This window comes from Mastigoproctus giganteus, chromosome 2 (assembly GCF_048544385.1).
Source record: "Mastigoproctus giganteus isolate SK-2022 chromosome 2, ASM4854438v1, whole genome shotgun sequence".
Lineage (NCBI taxonomy): Eukaryota > Metazoa > Arthropoda > Arachnida > Uropygi > Thelyphonidae > Mastigoproctus > Mastigoproctus giganteus.
The window spans coordinates 120,501,461-120,528,642 of NC_143576.1; the positions used below are offsets into that span (position 1 = coordinate 120,501,461).

The 27,182-nt window shown below is 37.6% G+C and overlaps 1 protein-coding gene across 1 annotated transcript in view; it reads right to left on the minus strand.

The window, feature by feature from the left end:
• Positions 1-27,182, minus strand: part of Megf8 (multiple EGF like domains 8) — a 619,502-nt gene that overhangs the window by 224,146 nt on the left and 368,174 nt on the right. Inside the window, exons 22-23 of the mRNA XM_090390015.1 lie at positions 18,561-18,742; positions 8,213-8,360 (exon numbers count right to left, since the gene is read on the minus strand). Coding sequence (XP_090246141.1) covers positions 8,213-8,360; positions 18,561-18,742 — 330 coding nt within the window. The remainder of the gene's footprint in view (positions 1-8,212; positions 8,361-18,560; positions 18,743-27,182) is intronic.

Consider the following 27,182-nt stretch of genomic DNA (forward strand, 5'->3'; position numbering starts at 1 on the left):
CGTAATTTCCTTTTCTGAAATTAAAACCCATTCCTTTGCCTTTTACTTCTGCTACCTCTCTCGTCATCATCCACCGTAGAACTCCGTGATCACTTCCGCTACTGGTTCCTCTACTGTCAGCCCTGTTATATCATCTGATTCATGTGTGATGATGAGGTCTAGGATATTCTTTTCTCTAGTACTTTCCCTGACATGTTGATACAAATAACAGTCATCTATTTGATTTAAAAATTTTGTTCCCCATGTCGAGTTTCCTTCCCATTTACTCCCATCAATTAGAGGCAAATTGAAATCACCCATAATAAGACATTGATGCTTACTTGCCCATTCCATTTGCATGTAGAGGCTTTTGTCATAATCTTCACAATCACCTGGTCTGTAGATTACTCCTACTCGCATTATACCTTTGTTTGCAACTATCTCACACCATACAGACTCTATACTAGCATGTGAAACGTCTGAATCCGGGAAAGCTATCGTCGCACTCAGGCTGCTTCTGATAAGAAGCATTACCCCACCACCCCTTCTATATAACCTATCCTTCCTAAATACATTATACAAGCCGTACTGAAACTCATCATCCCCAATTTCCGGGTGGCACCATGTCTCTGTAAGCCCTATTATGTCCGCGTTACTTGTTTTAACCAGCAGTTCGAATTCGCTCATTTTATTGACGACACTTCTAACGTTACTGTATAAACAATTAAGATTTACTGTTCTTGTATATTTAACAACCCTAACACAACCCTTGAAGTTTTTTAGGCTCTCTTCCCTGATATTAGCTACCCGCGCACGTGAAACGTCTTTGCCCCCAGAACATCTAGATAATACGTCCAGTTGGGGTAACAGATAAGAACTCTTATGATTTTCACTTTAAAGGTATTCCATAATTAAGTATATTCACCCATACTCTGCAACTGGCCACATTAATAGATGCCATATAGTGCCTTAAACTGTTCAAGTCCCCTCTTCTGAAATTAAAACTCGTGCCTTTACTTTTAATTATTGTTACATCTTTCTTCATCTTCCAACTGACACTGCATGATCACTACCTGACAATACTTCCTGTATTTTAAGTTCTGTGATGTCATCTAATTCATGAGTAATGATGAGGTCATAATATTCTTATCCCTTGTATTTTCTTTAACATGCTGGTACAAATAATAATCATCTAGTTTATTTTTAAAAAATTTACCCCAAGGTGAGTTTCCCTCCTACTTATTGTAATCAATGTGGGACACTCTGAAGTCACCCATAATAACACCTTTGTGTTTGCTTGCCCATTCCATTTGCATGTAGAGACTCTCACCATACTCTTTATAATCTTCTGATTCGTAGATTACTATCACTCTCATTATATCCTTTTCATCCAACTAACTCACACAACACAGATTTTATGCTAGTTAACTTCAGACTCAGGAAAAGCTCTTTTTGTGCTCAGGCTGCTTTTGATAAGGATCACGACAACACCACCATCCCTTCAATCTTCCTTAAATACATTATAATCATAGTGGAACTCGTTATCCCCAATTTCTTTGTGGCACCATGTTTCTGTTAGCCCTATTATGTCAGCATCAGTTTTCCTAACCAGGAGTTCAATTTCAGCCATTTTATTGACAACACTCTTGACATTACTGCAGATGTAATGTTAACTCAGTTAACACTAAATATTCTTCTATAGTTTACTACCCTGATACACCCCTTGAAGTTATTTATGCTCATTTTCCTATCAATGTCACCTGCTCATCTGAAACGTTGCTAACCACAGAACATCTTGCCAACATCAGTTTTTGCAGAAACAAACAAGAATTCTTCAGGTGAGTGTAAGCATTACTTTGACCCATATCATCAGATAAATGTGGATCTATATTATCCTTCTCCCACCCTAACTAGCAGTTTCCCTGAACCCTTTTTCCAGTATCATCAATGATACCGGAAAAAATCCTTGCACCATCTTTATTTAAATGAATACCATCTCTACAGAAGAGATTTCTTCTACCTACAAGTGTGGGATAACACTGATAAAAACTTCCCCCCACACAGGGCCTTGCAGATTCCCTCAAGTCTCACATTAAACCACAAGGCTTTCAGCCTATAATCCCTCCTATTGTGTCTGGGAAGAATTTGCAAACACATACACATTCTGACCTAACTCGCAGCATTTTTCTGTATTTATCCAACAAATGGTTAGGTTTATGTTCATTTAATATTGTTAATCCCCACATGGATAATAATGCTCTCTGTAAAATCTGACAATCTGTTGGTAACATCATCAATTGTTGCTATTGGCAAATATGCTCTGGCCCACTTATCTTTATTACAAAAAATGTTACTTAATTCTCTGACAACAGAGTCTCCCAATAAAACTAGATACCTTTAACCAGAATGGTATGTTCTTGAATATACTTATATGGGACCTGAATTGAGGGGTGCACCACTTGACAGGTCATGAGATACTTCAGTCCCTGATAAGCTCCAAGTTACATTTGTTTTTAGGGAAAGCACTTGTTTTTCAGTGATCTTGAATTCTTCTCACAATGCACCAAGTTTTATTTGAGATTGGTACACTCCTTACATCGGGAGTGTACCGATCAAAGGTGCAAAGAAAAGAACTGTTAGTTGTTGAGCTACGTTTGTCTACTAAAACAATCACAAAATACATGCACAGGCTATACAAATGACGAACTCATGGATCACACTGGAATGCCCGAAGGCATTTTGTCTAAGTCACGATGCCCTTGGACTTTGTGTTGTAAGTGGATCTTGTGGCAATCATTATTAATGCAAAATTTGAACTTTACAATTTTACAAAATTTAATTTTTCAAAATTATATTACAGAATTTAAATTACCAAAATATTACAGAAATTATAAACTGGTGACAAAACTTCAGAAGTTAAATTTAAGCTACTGAATGAAAGTTATAAAGGTCCCGCCAAAATATCGATAACAAAAACTATCTGAAAATTAAGCGGTGGCTTACCAAATATTTTAGAAAATTTAAATTTGCAATATATTACAGAAATTAAATTATATGTATATGTAATAATGATTTAATTTATTTGTACTATTGACCACAATATGTATTTGTATATGCATATATGCAAATAAGCCTACATCTGGCAATAACTTTATACCTGAAGGAGACATACCATCTTACGACATTTTGGAATTTTTCCTGTTTCTTTCTTTCTTTCTTTTTTTTTTTTATGCTGATGCTATATAAGCTTCCTTTCTTGCATCATATGCCAATGCTAATGCTAACAATTCTATGTACTTTATGTATAAGCTAGCTTTATTTTATTTCTTTATCAGTGTCAAGCTTTTTAGTCGACCTAGAGACATTAGGTTCTTGAGGTTGTCACAGACATTCTCTCAGATATGCCAGACAAGCAGTACTTGCTACCTGGGAGTCTAAAACGCTGATGGAACTGATATTTGGGTGACACTCAAGTCAAGTACACCCAATTTCGGTGAAGTCCGGATGGTCTGTGACAGCCAAATCCTCTGCTTGCACCTTCACGATGGTGGGACTGTTAGTAATCCTGGGTATAACCTCCATACACAAGCACACGGTGAGTGACCACCTAGGTGTGAACCAACAGCAGGGGTCGAGGTGTGGTGCCCACACAACATGGAGGAATGGCACCCGTCTGTGTTACCAGACAATACTAGGTGGTAGATGACCCTCATCAACCGGTGAAATACCACCACTTTGCTTATTGGAGGCTTGAAGTGGTGGAACCCATGTTTAGTCTCCAGAGCTAAGTTCCAGTCAACCCTTCCCCATCACTTCCATTATGCAGTATGACTGATGACTTTTGAGGTTATGATGAACATCATGACGAGATGCAATCTTCCTTACATTTTGAGGGAACAGCTCTAAAACAGTGTTTGCAGTCAGCCGCTAGTCAGCACACCGGACCAAACCGGATCAGTAACTCTTAAGCACACCGGATCAGTAACTCTTAAGGAGACTTCTGGATCAGCTAGTGTATAATCTTGCTACCTCTATTCTGCCAGATAGTAACTGGAGGTTGTTCAAGTAGTGTGTATGGGGGGGGGGCATTATTGAGGCCACGTTATGTCAAGGATCTGGGTATATTCTTACCATGTGTACGCCATATCCAAAAATTTCATTACTTCATACAGCATATCCCCCCCCCCACTTTTCCGTACTATTGAATACACCACGAATTATCAAACTAATAGAGTAAGTTTATCTGTGAAAAGATCTAAACCTCCCAAACGCTTCCTAGTCCATTTCACAAATATATGTGGTCTCAATTCTAATCCCAACGATGTCCATTTCCAATTGCAGTCTGCCAAACCCCATGTACTTTTTCTGACAGAATCTCAGTTATCAGTTGATTCAAATACTGCTCATCTCAGATGCCCAAATTATTCGCTGTATGATTCCTTTCACCTCAAAGGTGGTACTTGTGCATATGTCCGTTCCGATATTCCCTGTCAGAAACTTGGTAATTTGCAATCTCCTCTTTTCGATCTTCTCTGGCTTAAAATCTCTCTACCTCATTGTGTCAAATTCATCTGTTGTCTCTACCGTTCTCCCAACTCCACTAATCATTTGGAGCTCTTTGACTTCCTCTCTTTGTAACTTGACTTTCTCCAGTCCATCTTTCCTAACAGTGAGGTAATTTTCCTTGGTGAATTTAATGTTCACAACTCCAGCTGGCTTCCGTTATCTAGTCACACCGACCCAGCTGGTTGAGATGCTGAGGCGTTTGCAATTTCTAATGATCTTGCACAGATTGTTCATTTACCTACAAGAATACCGGATAATTCCAACCATACAGCCAACACACTTGATCTTTTTCTCACAAATAACCCTTCTGGTACCTAAAGGACCACTCGAAGTGAGTGGTCCTTTAGGTACCTCAGATCACAACTTGGTGATTGTCTCTTCTCCAATGGAGCCTTTATCTCATGACAATTCCCAACCTCATATTGTTTGGCATTACAAGAATGCAAAATGGGATGACCTGCGAGATTTATTTTCTTCTTTTCCTTGTTCGGATTACTGTTTCAAAACTGCTGATGTCAACGTTTGCTCAGATCGTGTGAGTGAAATTATTCTTGTAGGAATGGAATCCTTTATTCTACATTCCACTTTAAACTCTTGTCCTTTATCTAAACCTTGGTTTTCCAATAAATGTGCTAAGGCTGTTCAAGAGAAGAATGTTGCATATCGTAATTGGCTTGTTTCCAATTCTTCGGTTTCATTTTCTGCCTACACCAAAGTTCACAACAATTGTAAAGCGGTCCTTAATCAGTCCAAACTAGATTTTGAACAGACAGAGTAGAAAACTTGTTTCTTGCCTTAATGGTAGCCGAGCATTCTGGTCTCTTGCCAAAGCTATTGGCCACAACTTTTGCCCATCTCTGCTCCCACCTCTGTCAAAACCAGATCGTTCTGTTGTCACTTCAGCCAAGGATAAAGCAGACCTGCTAGCAATCCCATTTTTCTTCCAACTCATGTATTAATGATCTTGGTAAAACACCTCCCACCATTCCCAACACACTCCATTCAATGCCTCCTGTGGTCTTCTATCAAAAGGATGTAAGAAGGATTTTGATGAATCTCAATGCTAAGAAAGCTCCAGGTCCTGATGGTATTTCTCCACTTGTTCTCAAAACCTGTGCTCCTGAACTTACTCCTGTTCTTTGCCGCTTTTTTCACTTTCTTATTCCAAAGGTGTTTTTCCTTCTGCTTGGAAATTTACTCATATCCAGCCAGTTCCTAAAAAGGGTGACAAGTCCCTCCCATCCAATTATCGTCCCATTGCAATTACTTCTACTCTTTCTAAAGTAATGGAGAAATCAATTAATCGCCAACTCTTAAACTACCTAGAAACCTCCGTCTGATCAACGATTGCCAGTATGGATTCCGTCAGAGTCGATCCACTGGTGATATTCTGGCGATATATGGATATATAAGGATATATTGTGATATATGGACAATATACTGGTGATATATGGACAAATTCAATGGAAACGTTTGGTGAAACACATCTCTTGACATCTCAAAGGCTTTCGATAGTGTTTGGCATAAAGGGCTTCTAAACAAGCTTCCATCTTATGGTTTGCCAACTTTTTTTTTTTTTTTTTTAGGAGCATTAGCAACTAAAGCCATATTACTCCTGGGATATGTGGTGGTCATTCCCTGACCTTTCTGCATCCTCCGTATTTGGGGTTTACCTACTGTTTTTTGTAACTGGCTATCCAGTTTTCACTCTGATCGCTCACTGAGGGTAGTGGTAGATGGCTCTTTGTCTTCTAACTTCTCCACTAATGCTGGTGTCCCCCAAGGTTCAGTTCTTTCCTCCACACTTTTCCTCTTGTATATTAATGACCTTCTTCCATTGACTGGAAATCCTATCCATAGTTTTGCCGACGATAACAAATTGCATTCCACTTTCCATTTTGACCTTGCCCTGCTCAATCAGCTTCAATTTCTCGAATACCTGCTACCAATTCCTTAAATGCCAATCTCCAGGTAATTCTCCAGTGGGGAAAAGAGAACTTAGTTGGTTTCAATCCTTCTAAAACTCAGTCTTCTCTTATTTCTCGCAAAAAAGTATTCTTCTGCTCCTATGCTTACCTTTGATGACACTCCGATACCTAGGCAAGTTGATATATCTCTTTTGGGAATTACCCTGACTTCTAATCTCTCTTGGCAGAAGCACATTACAAATATTGCTTCCTCTGCATCTAAAAAACTTGGTTATCTCTTTCGTCCTCAGCATTACTTTTCTTCCAAACAGCTGTTCACTCTGTACAAATCACAATTCCGCTCTACCATGGAATATTGTTCCCACATCTGGGGCGGTGACCCCAAAACCTCTCTGTGGCTTCTAGATTCCATTCAGAAGAGGGCAGTTAGGTTAATTAATGACTCCTCTCTAACAGAGTCTGTCCACTCTCTGTCTCATAGACGTACTGTTTCTGCTGCATGCCTTTTGTACAGATACTTCCATGGGCACTGTTCTGAATTGGCTTCTATAATTCCTGCTCTCTCTTTCAAAACAGTCCGATCACATGCCGCCACCAGACAACATTGTCTGACTTCAAACTCACAGAACCAACTTTTCATCTTCCTCGTTTATTCATTCAACTGCCGTTTTCTGGAACAGCCTTCCTTCACACACATTTCCTGAAAATTACAGTCTACAGAAGTTCAAGTCTAATGTCAACAAATATCTTCTTTCACCTTCTCAACCTCCAACCCAAGCATGGTACTAAGTATTATAAGTTCTAATACCTCTTGTTGTTTGGGGTTTTCATAAAAAAAAAAAAAAATAAATAAATAAAATACAATCTAAGATGACTTTATCAAGGTTTATTTCCTGTTTGGTTGGTACAGGCATGGATATCACATGTATATCTTACTCCCAATCACCATAAAGAACATTTATAGTTTATCTTAACATCACTTTTCTGTCATTTATCTGTTCTATTGCTCATTGTATCATCATTTTCCTTCTTGTTGGGAATTATCTATCTGTCTAGGGTGGTTACTGTTTCACTAATAGTTTTGGTTCTGAGAGTTTTTATCTTAGGTAAGCAGTAAAAAGGCAAAAGGGTAAAAAGGAAAGGAGCTTAAGAAAGGTACTTTTCTTTCTGGTTAAATAAATATGCAGAAAGCGTACAAAAAAATATAAATGTACTTGCAGTACATTTATATTTATGTTTATATTTATGAAATTTTCAATATTTCAATGCCTTCATCAATGCAATTTAATCAAAAAAATTTACGAAACTAAAAATTAAAACTGATTCAAGAGCCTACTTGTAAGACTTATAGATTATTGAAAATTATAATGATAATGTTCTGAAATTTTTGCCATACATAAAATATTGAATTTTTCTAATCACTATCAGATATTACATCAAGTTAATATTGAATAAATAAAATCCAACATTTTTATTATTTAATAAATAATTAAATTGATAAGAGAACAGCTGAAGAACAAGAAAAAATTTCAAAAAGAAATTGCCATTTTAAGCTAGATTTTTTGATATTAAAATGATAAAACAAAAATTACAATTCCTTATACGAGAAGCATAATAACAGCTTTTTAACAATATACAAAAGTAATGTTGATATCAATCAGTACATTTCAAATGAATCATGTTGAAGTCTTACCTTAAACATTAAAACATATAAAATTTGCAAATGCATATTTACTAACCTTCACCTTCCAGAGTAAGCCACAAATTACAGAGATAAATGTAGGCATAAGATTTGTTGATTGGTTCTCCACTTCCACTACTGCGACCACCAAGTATTACCATATAATTGTCAGTAGTTACAGCAGTATGAAAATATCGTGGATGGGGCTGGATGAAGGGGAAGGGGAGAGAGAGGGAGAGAAGAAAATATGTGTAAGCACATTTTCAATATATGCATGCTTAATGATTGCTATTTTGTGTCATGTATTATATTAATACTGGCATTCATTAAATGCCAATATTAATAATCACTTAATACCAAAATAATTAATAATTTAAGGTATTGGGGACTAAAAAACTGTGCTTTTAACATAATTTAATTTATAGCGTTTTATCTGGAAAAACATCCTGATAAACCTATTCTGATTTATTTTGATTCCTACTGTTAAATGTAAAACCAATTTACATTTAACAGTATGTATGATATACATACTATATACATGACATACTAAGTATACATAACTCCATTATGGAAATGCTTGATATCCAGTAAGTACACTTAAATAGGCAATTCCACTATATAACTTATCACTTTAGGTGTGCTAGCACTGCATTCAGATATTCTTAACTTCGTTAATTCAACATTTTCCATGCTATGGATGCTGTTAACACATTTGCTGCTCCTTGAATCATATACTGGGCTTAGAGGGAAACAGACATTCTGTGTATTATCAGACACTCAGTCTAAAACACTAATCGATCCAATATCTTTCTATTTCAGAAGATTTAGGAGAAGTCTGGTTGGCCTGCCTCCCTAAAATCCACTCATGCACACCTTCTCCATGGTAAACCCTGTTATGTCACTTAGGTGGCAACGAACATGTAGAGTGGTTCTCTTCAAGATGCCTGGTCAGCGTGAAGAGGAAAAGACCAAACCCTCCAGCACATGACAATACGACAAAACAATTGGCCCTCAGTTCCCAGTGGCTTTCACTCTCCCTCTTACGGCAGTGAGAGGATCAGAGTGGAAGCAGAGGGTGCTAAGAATCTCTGGGTACGACCAGGCTGCCATGCACAGAAACTGAACTTGGCTTGTTACAACATAAGACCACTCATTGGTGAAGATAGGATATTAGAGCTGGTAAGGAATTAGAAAATGTGAATTGGAATATCATCACTTTGGCTGAAACAAGAAGAAGAAATGAATCACTTATAAGTTTATCAAGTGAAAATCTGCTGTACACCAATGGAAACAGTGAAAAGAGCAAAGGTAGAGTTGGCTTTCTGGTCCATAAAAATATACAAAACAACATTTTAGAATTCAAAAGTACATCACTAAGGGTGTCAAAGACTGCTTCTCAGGATTTCTAAGAAGTACAAACTAAAGGTTATAATGATTTATACACCACATCAAGCCACGATGATGATGAAGAGGTTGGAGAAACGTACACTGAAATTGAGAGATTTCTAGATGAACAGAAAACTCGCTACACTATCATTATGAGGGACTTCAATGCTAAAGTTGGAAAGAGACAAAACAGTGCAGAAAGAGAAACTATAGGAAATTTTGGAATTGGTGAAAAAAATGAGAGGTGAAAGATTTGTGGAATTTGCAGAATCTCGAGGAATGTCAGCAATGAAAACTTTTTTCAAGAAAAGGGTGAACAGAGAGTGGACATGGAAGAGCCTAAATAGATAAACAACTAATGAAATTGGCTTTACCCTCACTAACAGAAGATATATTGTGGAATGATGTTACGGTCCTGAACAAGGTAAATGTTGGAAGTGATCACAGAATGGTAAGATGCACACTTGATATAGATGTAAGAAGAGAAAGGAAAAAACTGACTCGAGTAATAATATGAAGGTCTTTGAGATAACAGAAGAGAAGAAAAAGCAGTATGTACTGGAACTTAAGAACAAGTTTCAGCTTCTGCAGAACTTTCAGGACCAAGATATCAATGAGGAATACAACAAATTTCTGAAAGTAATAAAGCCCTAAACACCTATAGGTAAAAATAAATCCAAAGAAGAAAAAATTAGTCAAGAAGCACTTGTCATGATGAACTGAATATGACAAATGAAGAGCAAGAAAAACACTGACGAGGAGAAAATTGAGTATACAGAGTTATGCAAAGCCATTAGAAAGAGACTCAGAGAGGACATAAGAAAATTTAACACAAGAAAAGTAGAACAAGCATTAAGGGAAATAAAAGGATTTAAATCAGCAGCCATGAGCAGTAATACAGAAAGACAAATGATACTGAAACTGAAGAATAGCAATGGTGTACTTATAAATAACAGAGAAGGCTATTTCTTTATAGTGGTCTTCTTCTATTCAAAATGAAGAGTTATACAAGGAATGAGGGAATGATGCCAGCAGTGGGGAAGATGGATCGCAAATTAGTAACACATGTAACATACCTGATATTCTTCCTGATGAGGTAGAACATGCAATGAAGAAAATGAAGAACAAGAAAGCCCCGGGGAAAGATGAAGTTATTGTAGAGTAGTTCAAATTGGGAGGAAGAGACATGGCACAAAAACTGGCAAGACTCTTCACAAAATGCATTAGAAAAGGTGTGACGCCTAAGGAGTGGAATAATGCAATCATAGTTTTGCTGCATAAGAAAGGAGATAAATCAGAAATTGGAAATTATAGACCAAGTAGCTTGTTGTCCCACATCAACAATTTGTTCACAAGGATCATTACTAACAGATTAGAAAGAATACTTGATGAGAACCAATTATAAGAAACATGACTTCCATATTTACAATGCAAGTGATTTTTGCTCACCCATTGTTATTTAGTAGAAAAGGGAATGTAAATAAAATGGAAAGGTGATTTGCTTGCCAGGAGCAAAAGATGATGACACTGTAGAGCAGCTATCATCTTATATATCTCATGTATCAACTGTTATTGGTACAACAATATCAGTTAACAATATTAATAGTAGAGCTGAGGACGTCATGAATTAGGACTAAATTTAAGCATCTGCAATTCTGCCCAGATATGATACGAGGGAGTACAAGATGAAAGTTTGTGTTAGGATTACTAAGAGACACCAATGTTAGGAGAATAACAAACAAATTTGATGAATCTGAAGTACTGGTTAATCATCAAACATGAATATTGTTATCAGAGCTATGGTGCCACTCAGACATAAGGGACAATATTATTTATTTTTTTTTTGTTTCTTATGTGAAGCTGGGCCTGGGCCATATTATAGCATATATTCTAGTTCAGGATATGGCAGTACTATATAAATATATATATCTATGCAGCCAGTCGCAAGACAGGCGAATAATTTCATACAAATTATTCATACCAATTACTTACACAAATAACATATATATATATATATAGCACATCCATATACACACTGCTGTGTGTATATAGAAGTGCTGTATCCAGCAAAGCTGTACCAATCACTGCAGCGGTGATTATGTTCACTTAAGTGTGGTTTGGTTATTTTATGTGTTCAGTGATTGGCTCTTAAGCCATGAGAAGCAGGCGCCTCCATAGCCAGGTGGGCAGGAGCAGCAGTGCGTAGCACAGGCTTCTTGATTAGACCGGGGTTCGAGCCCGTGACCACCAAATACACAGGATGCGGAAAGGTCATGGAATGACCACCGCATATCCCGGAGCAATATGGCCTTAGTTGCTAATGCTCCTAAAAAAAAAAAAAAAAAAACCACGAGAAGGCAAATATGCAATTCACACGTTTCTGTCCCTGCCCCATGGAGGTGGGCTATCTACTATTGTCATTCCCAACACTCAGTACTAATAAAAGATACCACCCTGTGTTCCCTGAGTCATATAAAAAAATTTGTAACTTCTTTAGTTATTTCATAAGTTTCCTTCATTCCTACTAACTCTCGACCTTAGTCCTGTTTACTTAAGACCAAAGAAATTCAGATTCTGAACTAAAGACCCAACTGCAAGGAAGGCCAAATCCAGAGAAAAATATTCTGAGAATAGCAAGTATGCAGTCAGCCAAGCTCATAGCTGAGAGTCCCAGTCCTGATCACAATTCTTCCCATTACAGTTTTATGTAATGGATTACGTCACACCCATCAAAAGTCACATAATGTTCTTAAATACTTAGCACATTTCTTGAATTCCCCAAATCCATTCCTTACACACAACAATTAAATCCGTGAATATCCGAAATCCATGCCATATGAATACAAGTTCTTTCTACATTAGTGCAACTTCATATTCAATTCATACTTATTCATGTGCTATCCTAATAAAAGACTATACATTCCCAAGAGAATAGAGTATCATATCTACGTCTGCGTCTAACTAAAGTACTCTACATTCGTAGAAAATAAAAATACACGATAAGACCAAGGTCATATCTAACCACAACCAGTTCATAAGCAAATACAAATCCAGTTTCTTAAGAAAATACAATAAGACAACAAATTGCAATATTCAACAAGAAACCACCATAAATGGAGAACTCTACTTTGCTAGTGATTGTTTCTGTAATTTCATTTTAAACTAAAACATTCATTAGTAAACTCAAGCCTTCAACTGCTGCAAAGAACATTCAGATGTACTTGAATGATGATATACCATTACAGCTCACTGTTTGTAAACTCACATCATGATTTCCATCTTATGCTTCACTTCTTGTTTTCACTAGCATCCAAGAATGGAGCTCAGTTTTGAATACTACTGTTTGGCCAGTGGGAACTCTCATCAGGCCCTTTGCTTACTCCGTTTCTTCATCTTGAAGAAGAAAATCTGTTAATGCAATCAATTTTCAAGGGTTGCTAGTTTTGTTCCTAAATCACCTGGGAGTAATTGTGCAGTCAGATATGAAGTTTTCTGAATAGTGCAGACAGGCTGCCAGAGCAGGTCATGGGGTATTGTCAATGATATACTGAAATTCTGCTAGTAGGGAAAAGGAGGTGATTATCCCTTTGTATAAGGCAATGATTAGACCACGCCTTGAGTAGTGCATACAGGTCTGAAGTGTCATTTTAGGAAAGATGCAGAGTTGCTTGAGTGAGTACAGAGAAGGGTAACAAGATTGGTGATGGGAATGAAGAGGTGACCTTACCAAGAAAGGCTTAAGTTCTGCAAATTGCAGTGTCTGAAGACTAGGCATCTGCAAGGTTATCTGATTAAGGTGTATAAGGCCTTGAATGGATTGAACAGGCTCAAATCTGATGAGATTCTTCCTCTCGCTCAGATTACGAACCTGAGGGACATAAATTCAAACTGAGGAAATTGTGGAAGGAACTGGACAAACATTTAGAGGGAATGGATCTGTGAAATTTTTTTTGGCTGATGCTACATATGCTTTTTTTTTTTTTTTTTCCACATATGCTTGCTTTCTTGCATCATATACCTCTACTAATGCTATTATTATTATTAGCCATATTGTGCAAGGAATCTGAGGCTTATGCTGCACCAGCCGAAAAAAAATTTCTGAATTACCCTGAGAGAGAGAGAGAGAGAGAGAGTCTCAGAAGTAGAAAGGAATCACCAAGAAAGAGAAGAATGATAATATCCAGCTCAGGACCCTGTTTGTGCCAAGCCCATACTCACCAGATCACTGGGTAATGGTCACTACCCAGTGGATTTCTATGAATAGCCCATCCAAATAGAGGATATATAGCTGCTGAGCATAGAGAGACATCAATAGCTGAAATAGATCCTGTAGTTAAATGTGTATAAGTGTGCGCACCATTATCGAGAGTAATCAAATTGTGCTGGTCAAGTAATTTTTCAAAAATTTGTCCACATTTGTCTATGTTTTGATTTCCCCATAACGGATGGTGACTGTTGACATCCCCCAGGATGAAGTAGTAGGGTTGAGGAAGTTGTACTACTAATTCTTCAAGGACAGCATAGTTTAAATTTTGATTAGGGGACAAGTTTAGCGAGACAATAGTCAAGTCAAAGTTAGCATTGACTCAAACTGCAACTGCCTCAAAGTTTTTTTTAGTGAGATTGGTTTGGAGGGTATTTGAATATTGATTATAAATGCTACACTTCCACGTGCCAGATTGATTGGGTTGTGTGCAACATGATTTTGCCGATGAATTATGTAGTTCTGAAGAGAAACTGTTATATGTGGAGTTAGACTGGTTTCCTGTAAGCAGAAAGTGATAGGGTCATATTGTGAGAGGAGGTCTTGGATATCATTTAAATTATTACGATATCCTCTACAGTTCCACTGCAGAAATGTAAGCATTATTTGGATTTAGTAGAACCATTGATTTATTTTCGAGGGGATGATGTTTTTTTCGCTCAAGTTTCCCTTTCTCCTTCTTTGGAAAGTATGGTTTTCCGATGTCCAAGCTTCTATGCATGTCATAGAAGCTAGAATTATTCACATTGTCAGTGAATAATTCTAGTATCTACTCATCTTGCTGTGAGCTATTTGTTAAGTCTGTGCAATCTGTTTGGTTTGCATCAGGAGAAATAGGTGCTGTAGTGTTTTGTTGTGGGGTGACATCTGGTTGTACAGTAATCGGTGTATTTATTGCTTTACTTTGTTTGCTTGCGTGTTGTTTGGTTTACTGATACAGTGGCCAATACTGATCTTGCCCACTCAAGACAGTGATTTGCTTGGTGGTATAGTTACCACCATTTGGTAACTTTATTATTATTTTTTTTTTATCAATTTGTCAATTTACTTTTTTTATCAATTGCAACCCATCGCTTCGGTTGCAACTGATATTTGCTTTTTGGTTACTTGAGCGTAGGTTGGTAGGTTGGTTTATTAGTATTCAGGGATGGTATGGATTTTTTTAGCCTCTTGATAGGTGATATTGTGTTAAATTTTGTTCACTGTATATTTTTTTCATGCTTTCAAAGAGGGCACTCCTTGGAAAATGCCGGATGTGCTGCTCTGCAGTTACTACAGCTGAGTGTTGTAGCTGTGCAATCTGTATTTGTGTGTGCAATGGATCCACATGCGGCACAGGCAGCTGCTCTTCTGCAGACTGTCTGTGAGTGCCCAAACTTCTGGTACTTGTAGCAGCATAAGGAGTTTGGAATGTACGCTTTAACATGGCAGTTAAGATAACCTGCTATGATCACTGTCGGTGGTTTGGGGTTATCAAAAGTGAGTATTATGTTCTGAGTAGCAACTAGTATGCCGTACTTCTTTGTCATAATTCTTCTGACACTGATGACTCCCTGATCTTGTAGTTCTTGTTTGTACTCTTCATCTGACACGTTCATGAGGTCCCATTCAGTGATGACACCTCTTGATGTGTTCAGGGAAATGTGTGGTGAAACAATAACAGCAGTTCCACCAAAAGTTTTTAATTTTAGTAGTTGCTCAGAGTGTTAAGCCAGTAACAACTTCAACCAGTAAGTCTCCCAATCTTAAACGATAAACTGTCTTGGGGGATACCTATTATGCTTGGACTGACTGAATAATAAGAAAGGTTGGAGTGCAGATTCTGTATATGTAAGTCTTTTGGCATAGACAGAGCTGGTATTCCTTGCTAAGAGTGAACTTTTGTTCTCACTAATTGCATTAGTGTTCACTGCAGCCATCAAATAAAGAATGCACTTTGCTAGATCAGAAGGAAAAGTGTACTCTTAGCAAGGAGATTTTATTGAGGTTTTAAGGCTCTGAATGGATTGAGTAAGCTAAATGTTGATGGCATCCTTACTCTAGCTTAAACATACAAAAGTGTACAAATTTAAAATTATAAGGACAATAGTAGAACAGATATGCAGAAACCTGCTTTCAGCCAGAGGGTAGTTAACCATTGGATAGTTGGTTGGTTTGATGTTTATTGGACATTGACAACGGAGTTCATAGTGCACCAAATTTGTTATATTATGTTCTGTATATCTTGATTGAATGTATGGTGGTTAAATATTTTCTGTTATATGTATTTTATCTTAATTTACAGTAGGGTGGTAGATGTTGATTGTCTGCATGAATCTGAAAATGTCTAATATACGTTCCTTGTCGCCTAGGATATCTTTGAGGATGATGTTTTGATTTCTTTTATATATCTGATCTGATGTTGATCATTTTCATAGGTTGGGCATTCTATCAGTATATGTTTGATTGCTGGAATCATACTGCATGTTTGACATCTTCTTCGGCATGCAGTAGATAACCATGTGTGATGTGTGCATGTCGAATTCATAATCTGGTCAGAACAACTTCCTCTCTCTCCTTGATTTTCTTGTGCTCATTTTCCAATGTTCAACTTTTGGTTTTATTTCATATAATTTATTTGATATTTGTTTTTGCCAGAAGTCTTGCCATTATGTTAGACAGCAGTTTTGAATGATTGGTTTGTAGTCTTTATATGGAATTGGGAAAGATTGTTTCTAGAGGTTAGTTGTTGAGTTTGCAGTTCTGTCAGCTTCTTCATTTCCTTTTATCCCTTTGTGTCCTGGTATCCAGCACAAAAATATTTCCTGTTTTTCTTTAGTTAAGTCTGTTAGTATCCGTTTAATTTGCTGGAGAACTGGACAGGATATATTGTTTGGGGTTTGTATGGCTTGTATTACACTTAATGAATCACAGTATATTATTGTTCTCAAATGATATGTGGCTTTTAAGTGCTCCAGGGCTATCTGAACTGCTAATAATTCTGCAGTGTAGATGCTGCATTCTTTTGGAAGTTGTCATGACAGTGTAATGTTTGGGAAAATTGCTGATGATCCTACATGGTTCTCTGATTTTGATCGTCTGTATATATTTGTACATGGTTGGAATATTGGGTTCTATGTACTGCATGTAGTTGTTGAAAGTCAATGTCTGACAAAGTATTTTTATTCCAGATTTTATGTTTTTTTTTTTTTTTGTTTTTTTTTTTGTTAGTTGTTGGCACATTGGCTTCTGTGGCCATAATGCACCTCCCAAAGTTTTTGCATTTTGCTCTGATCCAAGCCCGAGGTGGGATTCAAACGTGCGATATTTGGGTTGCTAGGCAAGCACTTCACTCATCTGGCTAGCCCGGTTGGCAGATTTTATGTGGAGAGTTCACAAGGTGTGGAATAGTCTATCCATGGTGGTATTATGTGATCTTTTATAGTTGCAACATTATCTATGCTGAGATCATATATTATCATTAGCTCTTGTAATCTGATGCCTAGAAGCTGGTCTGCACTTTTGCAGTTCCTATGTGTTTTCCCATTTTGGTGAGAATAGTGATGTCCAAGTCAGGTGGTAACTTATCTTGTATGCATACAGTAGCGCCAACTGTTGTCTCCTGAGGAACAATTGCATTTCATTAGCTTCTGTATAGAGACTGTATGTAGGGGATGTGCAGAAGGCTCCTGTTGCTATTTGTAAAGCACTATGGTAAATCGGATACAGTCATTTGAGGATGCGCTTTTTCAAGGATGAATAAACGGTGCTCTGTAATCTATTTTTGACCTTACTAGTGCTTTGTAAAGGTTGAGCAGGGTATAACAATCTGCTCCCAAAGATACTGATATTAAGACTTCAAGAAAATTGAGTTGCCTCATACATTTTATTCATAATTCTAGGAAGTTCAACTTGTTGTCTAAGGTGAGTCCAAGAAATTTTAAACTTTGCTTAACTGGTATTCTGTGATCGTGTATTATTAAGTTCAGGGTTGGGATGTAAATTTCTTTTTTTACAGAAATGCATGCAGACTGTTTTTTGTTGTGAAATTCTAAATCCATTTTCCTGGGCTCAATTACTGATTTTGTTAATTGCGCATTGTGATTGCTTTTCTATTGTTGCCATATTTTGTGCTTGATATGAAATACTGAAGTCATCTACAAATAGTGCATGCGGGATTTTGGATGGCAGTTGATTTGTGATGCCATTTATTTTTTATGACGAATAGTATGGCACTCAGGACAGACCCCTGGGGAATGCCTTCTTGTTTTTATGTTTTTGACATGGTGTTCTGTACTCTAACCTGAATTAATTGTTGGAAGAAACTTCCACATGTTGCTGTGAAAGTGGGTAATTTGAATAGGGAAGATGCTATTTTGGTGTTTTTTAGGAGCATTAGCAACTAAGGTCATATTGCTCCGGGATATGCGGTGGTCATTCCCTGACCTTTCCGTATCTTCCGTATTTGGTGGTGACGGGCTCGAACCCCGGTCTAATCAAGAAGCGTGTGTTACGCACTGCTGCTCCTTCCCACCTGGCTACGGAGGCACCGTTTATATAGGGAAGATGCACGGTAATGCTAATACAGGTACTGAAAAGAATACATACCTAATAAATATAACATGTATAGAAGCTTAAAGCTATAACAATTTGAATGTGTGACAAAACAATGCATTCGCTTTCATCAGGTAAAGGCCTCCTCCTTCCACACACACACATGCATGCACGCACGCACGCACAAGCAAGAAATTCTATCTTTTTGGTCTAGATAACTTACTCTAGTTTTCAGTGGATTAACTTTTTGATCTGGTGGAAGACGAGACCAACAATTTGGCGAAGTAAAATGGAAAGCATAAAGATCATTAGAAACTGTGGCATGGTCAATACCATAGACTACCCCTCCAAACACATACACAGTGTGAGTCCTTTCATGATAAACACTACTATGACCATATATACCTAAAAAAAAAAAAAACAGAAAAAATATATATTAGCAATCCAAGCAAATTCATAAGTAAAAACTAAACTAAACTAAAGAAACAGGGGCCAAAAGTATACAAGTAAATTGGGTTTCAACTTAAAGGCCACATAAGAGGAATTACCATATACAGTGAAACTTCCCTTTAACGGACAGCCATGGGGAACGAAAATGTGTCCGTTAGAGAGAAGTGTCCGCTAACAAGAAGTCTGAGGGAGAAAAAAAAAAGAAAGAAAGAAAAATCGTTAAACGTTTAATGTAAAATTAAATTAAAATATATACAGATTTTGAACAATATTTTTGTAAATAATATACAATTACATACACAAGAGATAAAGAAAAATCGTTAAACGTTTAATATAAAATTAAATTAAATTATATACAGATTTTGCACAATATTTTTGTAAATAATATACATACAATTGTGCTATGCATATTATGACTTTATCTTAAGAAAAATACATACAGTAATCACTTATTTTCTTCTGCACCTTCTTCCGGCTGATAATTTTGTTTTCAACATTTGTTTGGAGTGAAGAAACCATCGAAAGTCCTTCAGTATCTTCTTCAGCGGCGAAAAACATTTTTAAACGATTGATTTGTATGAGCGCTTCTTCTATTTTCATCGGTGGTTCGTCGTTAATATGTTCTTCGACAGAATGACCTCTTTCCATTTCTTCATCCTCATGAGGAACTTCTTGAAAAATATCGATGATAATGTCGTTGATATCTAGAGCACCATCTTCTGTAGTGAGGTTTGAGTCTATATCTTTGTAGCCAGGGTCACTTGTAGCGGACGTATCGTACATTATCAATAGATGTTGAAGTTCTTGTTCTTCTTGGTGCTCCACATTGCTGTTCACAACTTCAATTTTTGCGTTTGAGAAGCTAGACTTTACAAAACAGTTCACGACAGTTTGTTTTCTAATTGCGTTTACTGAAGAGGAAATACATTGAATCGCATCTAGGATGCTGATTTTCTTTGCAAGGTCACTCGCACATGTTACATCGTTCATGTTTGCAACGAGATGTCTTAAAACACGTTTTCTGTAGTGAAGTTTAAAATTTTTTATTATCCCTTGATCCACGGGCTGACACTCTGCAGATGTGTTTGGTGGCAGAAAAACCATTTGAATGTTGGACAATTCAATGTGCGGGTGAGATGCAGCATTGTCCATGAAAAGAATAATTTTTCTGTTTTGACGAATCATGTTTTGGTTAAAGTGACTTATCCATTCGCTCATGATATCTCATGTCATCCACGCTTTTTTATTAGACTTCCAGTCAACATCCAAAAGATTCAACTTTATGCCCTTGAAACAACGAGGATTTTGTGGGTTTCCTATAACAAGAGGTTGTTCAAAGTCTCCCAGCATATTTGTACACAATAGTACAGTCAAGAGTTCCTTAGAAATTTTTCTGCCCTGGCACTTTTCGTTTTTTAGACTCATTGTGTTTTCAGGAAGAGCTTTAAAAAAACAACCCTGTTTCGTCACAGTTGTAAATATCCCTAGCTTCAAAATCACGACATAAATCTTCCAATTTGACGGTCCACTCTGTTACAACCCCAGTATCAACAGATCCACCTTCACCACTTACGGTTTTCCAAGAAATTTTATGCCGAATTTTGAACTTGTCTAGCCATCCCACAGAAGCTTTGAACTCATTTACTCCCATAGATTTCGCAACCTCCAAAGCCTTTTCCCTAATAATAGGCCCATTAATGGGAATTTTTTTAGCACATGCGCGACAAATTTGAAGTACAACAGTTTTCGGGAATGATTTTGAACCTGATCATTTACGTGTTGCCAAAATTGTTTGAGCAGTTCATTTTTTTTCTTTAGGATGTCGCTTACCTGCGTCTTCCCAATTTTGAATTTTACAGCGAGATTGTGAACACTATTTTTTTGCCGATCATACGCATTAATGAGTTCGACTATCTTTTAAAGTTAAATGTTTACGAGAAGACATTCTGAACTTCACACGACACTGAACAAAACTGAAACTGAAAAGACGAAAGGCCGACCATATTCCCCCCCCCCCCCCTGCACACACCGAATTCATCAGAAGTTTTACACGTGCCTTAAAATTCTTGAAATAGGGTTTAGAACCGCGACATAAACCTTGATAAAATTCAGAGAATCGGAAATAGAAAATAAACACACGATTGAGGCAATACGTGGAAGAAACGTTCCTAGAAAAAGGGCCGTAAGCTCGCCCGCTGTCCGTTATGGGGAGATCAAATTAAGTGCTAATCTAAACGAAACAGTGCAGATTGCCTGTCCGCGTCCGTTACAGAGAATGTCCGCTAGACGGAAGCTGCAAACACGTTAAAACCAATGGAGGTCAGTTGGGGAATTTGAAAATGTCCGTTGTAGAGAGATGTCCGTTAACGAGAGGTGTCCGTTAGGAGAAGTTTCACTGTATACTAGCAAATTATAAAACTGCGATAATTTTTAGCAAGATATGATAATAAAAATATAGTTGAATATAGTTATAATTAAGAGATCACTTGTAAATATAGTTATAGCAAGGCTATAACTATATTTAATTAATCCTTTTCTCTATTATGCGGGCAAGCATTGGGAGATCAAAATTAAGAGTAGGAGTGTGTTATAGGCCTAATGACTCTGATGAGTATAATAAGAAACTGTACAGGGAAATAGAGTGGGCCAGTAAATCAGAGAGTCTTATAATGGGGGATTTTAATTTCCCAGATATTGACGGGAATTTATTGGGTTGGTCACTCACACACTAGCAAGGCTTTTGTGGATTTATTGGATGATTGTTTTCTACATCAGCATGTTCGAGAGGCAACCAGAGGGAGGAATACTCTTGATTTGATTATCAGCAGTGATTCTTCATGCATTAAGAATCTGCAGATAAAGGAACCACTAGGTGGCAGTGATCACAATGTGCTGAAGTGGGATTTACTCAAAGAGGTAACTACCATTAGGGGTAAAGGGAAGGGTTTTTGCTTTCGTAAAGGCAACTATGATGGTCTGAGACGGTATTTAAATTCTATACGGTGGGACCAACTGATGATGTTGCCAACAGCAAATTCAAAATGGGGAAACATTCAAAGAATTTATCTTGGAAGCTACTAGGCTTTACATACCAACTAAGAAATATTGTTCAAGGTTTAGGCCTAAATGGATGTCAGATGAACTAACGAGACATATGGCAGAGAAGAAAAATGCATGGGATAGATATAAATTAATGGATGACATGAAAGCTTATGATAGATATAAGCTGGTCTGTAACCAAGTCACAAAGGAGTTAGGCAGGCAAAGGCATGAGATATCTTTGGCAAAGGATGCAAAGAAAAACAGCAAAGAGTTCTTTACCAATGTAAACTCTAGAAGGAAACCATCAATATCCAGTGGACTAATCTAGATTAGTCCACTGGATATTGATGGTTCAACTGTTGATGATCCTGCTCAGGTGGCTAACAAACTAAATTAGTATTTTGCATCTACATTCACACATGAGGAGTTATTTAGGGAGGAGGGGAATGCCAGATGTGAATTGAACTCTGGCAGTGAGCTACATGATTTTGTAATAACTGAGAGAAAGTGGAGACGATATTGTTGAAAATAAACATAAAAAGGGCACAAAGGTGGATGGGATCTATCCAGTTATATTAAAGGAGGCAGCAAAGGAAGTACGCAAACCCTTAGCCATAATTATGAGAGCTTCTTTGGACTCAGGGGAGATACCCATAGACTGGAGATGTGCAAATGTGACCACAATTTACAAAGGAGGATCAAAGGGCAACACAAGTAATTATAGACCTGTTAGTTTAACTTCTGTTCCAGGAAAATTAATGGAGGCACTGGTAAAAGAAGCACTGCAGGATTATCTAGACAAGACTTCAGTTATAGCTCGGACACAGCATGGTTTTGTTAAGGGAAAGTCTTGCCTGACAAATCTGATTGGATACTATGATGCAGTCACAAAAGAACTGGATGCAGGGAATAATTTGATATATATTTGGATCTTAGAAAGGCTTTTGATACTGTTGCACATGGAAGACTGCTGAACAAATTGGAGCAGTGTGGCATTGGAGGCAAATTGCTGCTATGGATAAAGGGATGTTTGAATGGGAGAAAACAGAGTGGTAATTAATGGTCACTGCTCATCGCAGACTAATGTTATTAGTGGAGTCCCTCAGGGTTCAGTGTTGGGTCCATTGTTGTTTTCTGTATTTATAAATGATATTGATGATGGTATATCAAGCTTAATGTCCAAGTATGCAGATAATAGGAAGGTTGGCAGGGTTGTTGAGGACACTAATGACAGTACGCTGCTGCAACAGGATCTAGAAAAGTTAAGCAGATGGGCTGAGAGGTGGCAAATGTTAGCTACCCGAGCAGGATCATCAATAGTTGAACCATCGATATCCTGTGGAACAATCTAATTCATCCCTTTCCTTCTAGAGTTTACATAGGTAAAAAACTCTTTTTTTTTTTTTTTTTTCCCTTTTTCTTTTTATCCTCTGCCAAGGATTTCTTGTAATCTGCCTTTGCCTGCCGAATCTCCTTTGTGACTTGGTTACAGACCAGCTTTTATCTATCATAGGCTTCCATGTCACCCATTAATTTATATCTATCCCATGCATTTTTCTTCTCTGCCATATGTCTCATCAGTTCATCTGACATCCATTTAGGCGCGAACCTTGAACAATATTTCTTAGTTGGTATGTAAAGCCTAGTAGCTTCCAAGATAAATCCTTTGAATGCTTCCCATTTTGAATTTGCTGTTGGTAACATCATCAGTTGGTCCCAATGTATAGAATTTAAACACTGTCTCAGACCGTCGTAGTCGCCTTTACAAAAGCAAATACCCTTCTCTTTACCCCTGATGGTAGTTACCTCTTTGAGTAAATCCCACTTCAGCACACTGTGATCACTGCCACCTAGTGGTTCCTGTATTTGCAGATTCTTAATGCATGAAGAATCACTACTGATAATCAGATCAAGAGTATTACTCCCTCTAGTTGCTTCCCGAACAGGTTGATGTAGAAAACAATCATCCAATAAATCCACAAAAGCCTTGCTAGTGTGTGAGTGACCACCCACAAATTCCAGTCAATATCTGGGAAATTAAAATCCCCCATTACAAGCCTCTCTGATCTACTACACCACTCAGTAAATCAGAGTGGCTTATAATGGGGATTTTAATTTCCCAGATATTGACTGGAATTTGTGGGTTGGGTATTCACACAGTAGCAAGGCTTTTGTGGATTTATTGGATGATTGTTTTCTACATCAGCATGTTCGGGAACCAACTAGAGGGAGTAATACTCTTGATCAGATTATCAGTGGTGATTCTTCATGCATTAAGAATCTGCAGATAGAGGAACCACTAGGTGGCACTAAGTTTTCTACTCTCAGCCTGTTCAAACTCTAGTTTGGACTGATTAGTACTGCTTTACCATTGTTACGAGTTTTGGTGTAGGCAGAAAATGAAACTGAACAATTAGAAACAAGCCAATTACGATATGCAACGTTCTTCTCTTGAACAGCCTTAGCACATTTATTGGAAAACCAAGGTTTAGATAAAGCACAAGATTTTTAAGTGGAGTGTGGGATAAAGAATTCCATTCCTGCAAGAATAATTTCACTGACATGATATGAGCAAACACTGACATAAGAAGTTTTGAAACAGTAATCCGACCAAGGAAAAGAAATCTCACAGTCATCCCATTTTGCATTCTTGTAATGCCAAACAATATGAGGTTGGGAATAGCCATGAGATAAAGGCTCCATTGGAGAAGAGACAATCGGCAAGTTGTGATCTGAGGTGCCTAAAGGACCTCACACTTTGACTGTGTACTTAGAAGGATTGTTTGTGAGAAAAAGTTCAAGCGTGTTGACTGTATGATTAGGACTGTCCGGTATTCTTGTAGGTAAATGAACAATCTGTGTAAGGTCATTAGTAATTGCAAAAGCCTCAGCATCTAGACCAGCTGGGTCGGCATGACTAGAAAATGGAAGCCAGCTGGAGTTGTGAACATTAAAATCACCAAGGAAAATTACCTCACTGTTAGGAAAGATGGACTGGAGAAAGTCAAGTTGCAAAGAGAGGAAGTCAAAGAGCTCCAAGTGATTAGTGGAGTTTGGAGAACAATAGAGACAACAGATGAATTTGACCCAATCAGGTAGAGAGATTTTAAGCCAGAGAAGGTCAAAAAGAGGAGATTCCAAATTACCAAGTCTCTGACAGGGAATATCGGAACAGACGTATGCACAAGTACCACCTTTGAGGTGAAAGGAATCATACAGCGAATAATTTGGGCATCTGAGATGAGCAGTAGTTGAATCAACCGATAGCTGAGATTCTGTCAGAAAAAGTACATGGGGTTTGGCAGACTGCAAGTGGAAATGGACATCATTGAGATTAGAATTGAGACCACGTATATTTGTGAAATGAACTAAGAAGTGTTTGGGAGGTTTAGATCTTTTCGCAGATAAGCTTACTCTATTAGTTTGACAATTTGTGGTGTATTCAATAGTAAGAAAAAGTGGGTGGGACATGCTGTATGAAGTAATGAAGTTTTTGGATATGGCGTACACATGGTAAGAATATACCCAGATCCTTGACATAACATGGCCTCGACAATGCCCCCGCATACACACTACTCGGATTCCCTCCAGTCACAATCTGGCAGAATAGAGGTAGCAAGATTATACACTAGCTGATCTGGAAGCCTCCTAGAGAGTTACCAACAGGTCCAGTGTACTAACTAGTGGCTGGCCTGCGAACACCGTTTTAGAGCTGTACCCTTGAAATGTAAGGAAGATTGAATCTCGCTGCGATGTTTATCATAACCTCAAAAGTCATCCATACTGCAGGATGGAACAGATGGAGAAGGGTTGACCAGAACTTAACTCTGGAGACTAAACATGGGTTCCATCACTTCAAGCCTCCAATAAGCAAAGTGGTGGTATTGCACCGGTTGATGAGACTCATCAACCTCCTAGTACTGCCTGATAACACAGAGGGGGCGGCATTCCTCCATGTGGTGTGGGCACCACACCTCGACCCCTGTTTATGTTGGTTCACACCTCGATGGGCACCCACTGTGTGCTTGTGCATGGAGGTTATACCCAGGATTACTAACAGTCCCACCATTGTGAAGGTGGAAGCAGAGGATTGGGATGTCACAGACCATCTGGACTTCGCCGAAATTGGGTCCACTTGACTTGAGTGTCACACGAATATCAGTTCCATCAGCGTTTTAGACCCCAGGTAGCAAGTTCAGCTTGTCTGGCATATCTGAGAAAATGTCTGTGACACCCTCAAGGACCAGTGTAGTGTGTATCACAGGATTAGGAGAACAGAAACGTACAAGAAATCATAATTTGTTCATTTCGTTTGAATACTGATCCTTTCAAAACTGCTGATGAGTTGTATTCAATGTTCATGTGAATGAATAAAGATACAATTTCTTATTTTGTGATTTTCATATTTGTTTTTGTATTCATTATTTTTAATAATTTTTATAGGCTAATCACAGCATCTGATGAGGTCAATAGCCAATTAAGGTTAGTATGTGATGGCAGGCTTTATTTTATGTGATATTCATTGGGCTACATTAGAACTAAAAGTTTATAATGTTTTACATTATAACATTTACATTCATTTGTAATGCATTCATTAACCTCCATTAGAACAGAATATATATATATATGTTATTTGTGAGGTTTCTGTATAAATGATTTGCATGAAACTATCTTGCGATTGCCTGCAGAGATAGAGCTAGTAAGTATATATATATATATATATATATATATATATATACACACACACAGTAGACTCTTGATTTTCCGGGATAGATGGTAAAAAACAAATCCTGGATAATCGATTTCCCAGTTAATCCAAAAAATACAAAAGTCCCCGACATGCGTAAGAGATATGTTCCAGGACTTCTTGCGTAAGTCGTATTTTACGTAACTAGGGAATGACTAATAACATATTGCTACTATATTATATTGACAAATCTGAATTCCGTGCGATACTTGTTACTTGTTTGGCCATTTTCATACATCCTTATTAGTTTAATTTTCTGATCCAAATCGATGGCTTTCCTTTTGTTGGTAGATTTACTAGTAGTGCTGTCACTTATTCTCTTAGTTAGCACCATGATAACGGTAAAAATGAAATTTTCTGAAAAGAACTTTACAGGGTTAAGGGGTAAACACATTATTATCAGTTGACGCAAACTCATATTTTACTAAAGCACATTTCTGGAGGTCACTGCCATTCCGGGTTACTGGGCTTTTCCGTTCGTGCATCTAATTATAAACGGATAGTAAACTCGATCTTATTGCATTTGTGATAATACAGAAAGCTGGAATTGTGTGGGTTTTTACATTATTATGGTGAAATGTGTCCCCCTTCACTGAAATCTTCAGA